The 4,454-nt window shown below is 51.5% G+C and overlaps 1 protein-coding gene across 1 annotated transcript in view; it reads right to left on the reverse strand.

Moving 5' to 3' along the window:
• Nucleotides 1-666: 666 nt before the first annotated feature.
• The window catches only part of chpf2 (chondroitin polymerizing factor 2), a gene marked incomplete in the record, with an annotated part of 63,769 nt that continues 59,981 nt past the window's right edge, over nt 667-4,454 (reverse strand). The window contains 4 exon segments of the mRNA NM_001142158.1: nt 667-1,065; nt 1,066-1,154; nt 1,155-2,717; nt 3,870-4,052. Coding sequence (NP_001135630.1) covers nt 1,458-2,717; nt 3,870-4,052 — 1,443 coding nt within the window.

Consider the following 4,454-nt stretch of genomic DNA (forward strand, 5'->3'; position numbering starts at 1 on the left):
AGAAGGAGAGGTATTCTGGCATGTTACTGCCAATATATTCACCACAACAGTGCCACCTAGAGCCCTATATTTATTCTGCAGAAAGCTTTACCTGCCTGAGTAACAGCCCTAGCAGCTCCCTCTGTTTGTTTAAGATAGCAGCTGCCATTTTAGCTTGGTCTTAGTAGCTTCCTGCTGCAGCTCTGGCTGCTGGTAGCTCAGATTACAGCAGAGAGGGGAGGGGGAGAGAGGAGAGATGGAGGGGAGGAGGAGAAGGGAGGGGGAGAGAGGAGAAGGGAGAGAGGAGCAAACAGAGCAGACTCATGCCGGGGCCTGAAGGATATTTCTGAGAGCAGGAAGTCTGACACAGAAGAACATGTGACACAAAAGGAGATCAGAAATCCAGTGTTTCCTTTGATAGAGGACTCCATGCAGTGTTTCTGTGAGTGCTTATGGCTGTATTTACATAGAGCTTTCTGATACAGCGACTGAGTTTGTACCTTTAAAATAATAAAAAACAAAATGAAATAGTGGCACAGGGGCCCCCAAACCAGTGGGCATTGGGAAGATGTCCTTTTTGCCTATTCAGTAAGGGCTTAGGGGCCCCGCATGGTTCCTATTTGGGGGGGTACAAAAGCCTCGCCCCAATGTGCTGGTAACACCTCTAAATGACCAATGGGCGCTCACTAGGGCGTGGGCATCATATTTATTGGCAAGAGCGCGGGCCCATTGGGCCAGACTGGCAGAACCAGGCGGCATCTGTGGCACAGTCAAAAACCCATTATCGTCTATTAGGAAGTCATTGTTTCTATGGCAACAGTCCACTTCATTTGCATTTCTAACATTTCCAGCAGCAACAACCACATTTCAACAAGTGGCACCTCCTTAGTGTCACAGCTATCTGCCCCGTGGAGTTCTAGCCCCCGGGTACATGGAGTTCTAGCCCCCGGGTACATGGAGTTATAGCCCCCGGGTACATGGAGTTCTAGCCCCCGGGTACATGGAGTTCTAGCCCCCGGGTACATGGAGTTCTAGCCCCCGGGTACATGGAGTTCTAGCCCCCGGGTACATGGAGTTCTAGCCCCCGGGTACATGGAATTATAGCCCCCGGGTACATGGAGTTATAGCCCCCGGGTACATGGAGTTATAGCCCCCGGGTACATGGAGTTATAGCCCCTGGGTACATGGAGTTATAGCCCCCGGGTACATGGAGTTATAGCCCCCGGGTACATGGAGTTATAGCCCCCGGGTACATGGAGACCTGGGTACATGGAGTTATAGCCCCCGGGTACATGGAGTTATAGCCCCCGGGTACATGGAGACCTGGGTACATACTGGTGCTATTGGGCTAGTTGGCCCAGATTCTGACATTATTGCTTTGGTTCCCCCAATATAGAAGTTTTTGGAAGAGGCTGCATGGGCTGCTGGTATTGGTCCTGGGGTGTCCTCCTCTCATGCAATTGGTCAGTTTTGCCTCATTACGTACTGTGTGTCTGTTCCTGCTCAAACAGAGCCATAGCCAGGTGACTCCGTGAGCCTAAGGACTCCAGGTTGCTAAGGACACAGCGGTGATACCCGTCTCCGGACAGGTGGGAACTGCAGGGCCTCAAGGAGAAGCTTTGGACCAGTGCCGGTTCCAGCGCCCGGAACACATGAAGTTCTGAGAAGTGTAGGAACAGCTCTAGCAGTTGGGTGTAACCGCCCTCTTCCTCCTCTTCCTCCTCTCGCTCGCCCCTGTCAGATTGCATCTTCCGCCTGGCAGCCATGAAGTCGGAATTATAGAAGCAGAATTCGGAGGAGGAGAAGCGGTCAAAGCGGCCATTTTGCATGGGATGTTGGGAGGGCGGAGGGTGGAGGCCGTGGCGCACAATATCCGCGCTGTATTCCTGGTAGTGGATGGGAGAGAAAACCTGCCAGGCTTTTATCGTATTCATCCGGCAGCGATTCACTGCCTCTGTCGTGACTTGACTCCGCCCACTCACTAGGAAAAACAGCGTGTCCATTGGATGCTTCTTGGAAACCACCTCCATGATCCCAACCTGGGAAGGGCTCTCGGTCCTGACCCGGACTTGCTCTACATGGAAGTGGGAGAACCTCCTCTCCAGCTGAGAAATGACGGTACGGACTTCTTCAAAGGCGTCAGTTGTGCGCCCCGCTGAGGCCAAGTCGTAGAGCAGCACCACTGTGAGGGCCACGTTGTCCTGGGTATCGAGAAGATTGGTGGCAAAGGCATCTAGGAATCCCGCCACATAGGCAGTATCTGTGGGCTCCAGGGGTAACACCAACTGAGCGCGGGTGGCCTCCGTAACGTAGGGCATGGGAAGTATCTCAACCCGACCCAGTGGGCGCAAGAGGCTGAGCCGCTTGCTCAGGACACCAACATGGCCCCTCTCTGTGGTAACTTGGAGCAGCAAGTCCAACGTGTACTCCATGCCACGGGTGGGGTCGAAGCGTCGGTAGCCATTGAGTAGGCGCCGCAGGTGGAATTGGAGAATCGGATAATAGCGACCATTCAGCTGCTCCACTGCCTCCTCCAGTATCTGCTGTACATCCAGTAGCCCCACTCCCTGTAACGGGCACTTGGGGGCGCCATCATGGCAGGAGTAGGCATGGGTCTCTGTGAAGTACTCCCAAGTCAGAAGGTCAAAACGAGATGTTGGGCTGAAAGGAGGGTTGATCCCCACGGGCCAAGACACCTCGGTACTCTGAGTCCACAAGGAGAGGTTTTGGATCTCCGCCTGTAGGAGATAATAAATACGGGAGAACCCAATGAGCTGCTAGAGAAGAGCGAGACAGAGCAGATCCCTCACAGCCCAGCGACAGCAATGATTGGACAATGACACACAAAGAGAGACTTTGGGAAAAGAGAAGAGCAAATGGGAGGAAGACATGGGGGATAAGAAGAACAATGGCAATAAAAGGGTATCTCCAAGGGAGACCAAGACCTCTCCCTAAACCAGAAAGGGGCTATATTGCCTAGCAACTGCCCTGATATACAGCTCAGCAAGCAATTTAAGGGCATAAATTGATATTAGGGTTAGGGGATTAGTGTTGGGGTATTAGGGTTGGGGTATTAGGGTTGGGGTATTAGGGTTAGGGGATTAGGATTGGGGTTAGGGTATTAGAGTTAGGGTATTAGGATTACGGTTTTGGGGTTAGGGTATTAGGATTGGGGTATTAGGGTATTAGGGTTAGGGGATTAGGGTTGGGGTATTATGGTTAGGGGATTAGGGTTGGGGTATTATGGTTAGGGTATTAGGATTGGGGTATTAGGGTATTAGGGGATTAGGGTTGGGGTATTATGGTTAGGGGATTAGGGTATTATGGTTAGGGTATTAGGATTGGGGTATTAGGGTTAGGGGATTAGGGTTGGGGTATTGCGGTTACAGTATTAGGGTTAGGGGATTAGGATTGGGGTATTGGGGTTAGGGTATTAGAGTTAGGGTATTAGGATTGGGGTTTTGGGGTTAGGGTATTAGGACTGGGGTATTAGGATATTAGGGTTGGGGTATTATGGTTAGGGTATTAGGATTGGGGTATTAGGGTATTAGGGGATTAGGGTTGGGGTATTATGGTTAGGGGATTAGGGTATTATGGTTAGGGTATTAGGATTGGGGTATTAGGGTTAGGGGATTAGGGTTGGGGTATTGCGGTTACAGTATTAGGGTTAGGGGATTAGGATTGCGGTATTGGGGTTAGGGTATTAGAGTTAGGGTATTAGGATTGGGGTTTTGGGGTTAGGGTATTAGGACTGGGGTATTAGGATTTGGGTTAGGGTATTAGGATTGGGGTAAGGGTATTAAGGCTGGGGGATTAGGATTGGGGTTAGGGTACTAGGGTTGGGGTATTGGGGTTTGGGTATTAGGGTTGGGGTATTGGGGTTAGGGTACCTGCAGCTGGCGAATTCTGCTGTACGTTCTGTGCAACCTAATGTGGCTGAGCCGGTGCTGCAGCTGGTACATTACTACTGGGTCCCTCATTGGGTAAACGGAAAGTGCCCCACGGAGCGACTCCTCTGCCAAGTTCTCGATGTTCAGGTTCCTGGGGAGTTCCAGGCTGGTAAAGTGCAGGTTCTGGAGAGCAAGAAACAGAGGTTCCCTGTAAGGTCCATGTGATTGTTAGCTTGGCCAAAGCTCCTGGGATTGGGAAGCCTCTGACCAAAAATCCTGGGATTGGGAAGCCTCTGGCTAAAGCTCCTGGGATTGGGAAGCCTCTGGCTAAAACTCCTGAGATTGGGAAGCCTCTGGCTAAAGCTCCTGGGATTGGGAAGCCTCTGGCTAAAACTCCTGAGATTGGGAAGCCTCTTGCTAAAGCTCCTGAGATTGGGAAGCCTCTGGCTAAAGATCCTGGGATTGGGAAGCCTCTGGCTAAAGCTCCTGAGATTGGGAAGCCTCTGGCCAAGGTTAATGAGATTGGGAAGCCTCTGGCTAAAGCTCCTGGGATTGGAAAGCCTCTGGCTAAAGATCCTGGGATTG

Source organism: Xenopus tropicalis, chromosome 6 (assembly GCF_000004195.4).
Source record: "Xenopus tropicalis strain Nigerian chromosome 6, UCB_Xtro_10.0, whole genome shotgun sequence".
Taxonomy (NCBI): domain Eukaryota; kingdom Metazoa; phylum Chordata; class Amphibia; order Anura; family Pipidae; genus Xenopus; species Xenopus tropicalis.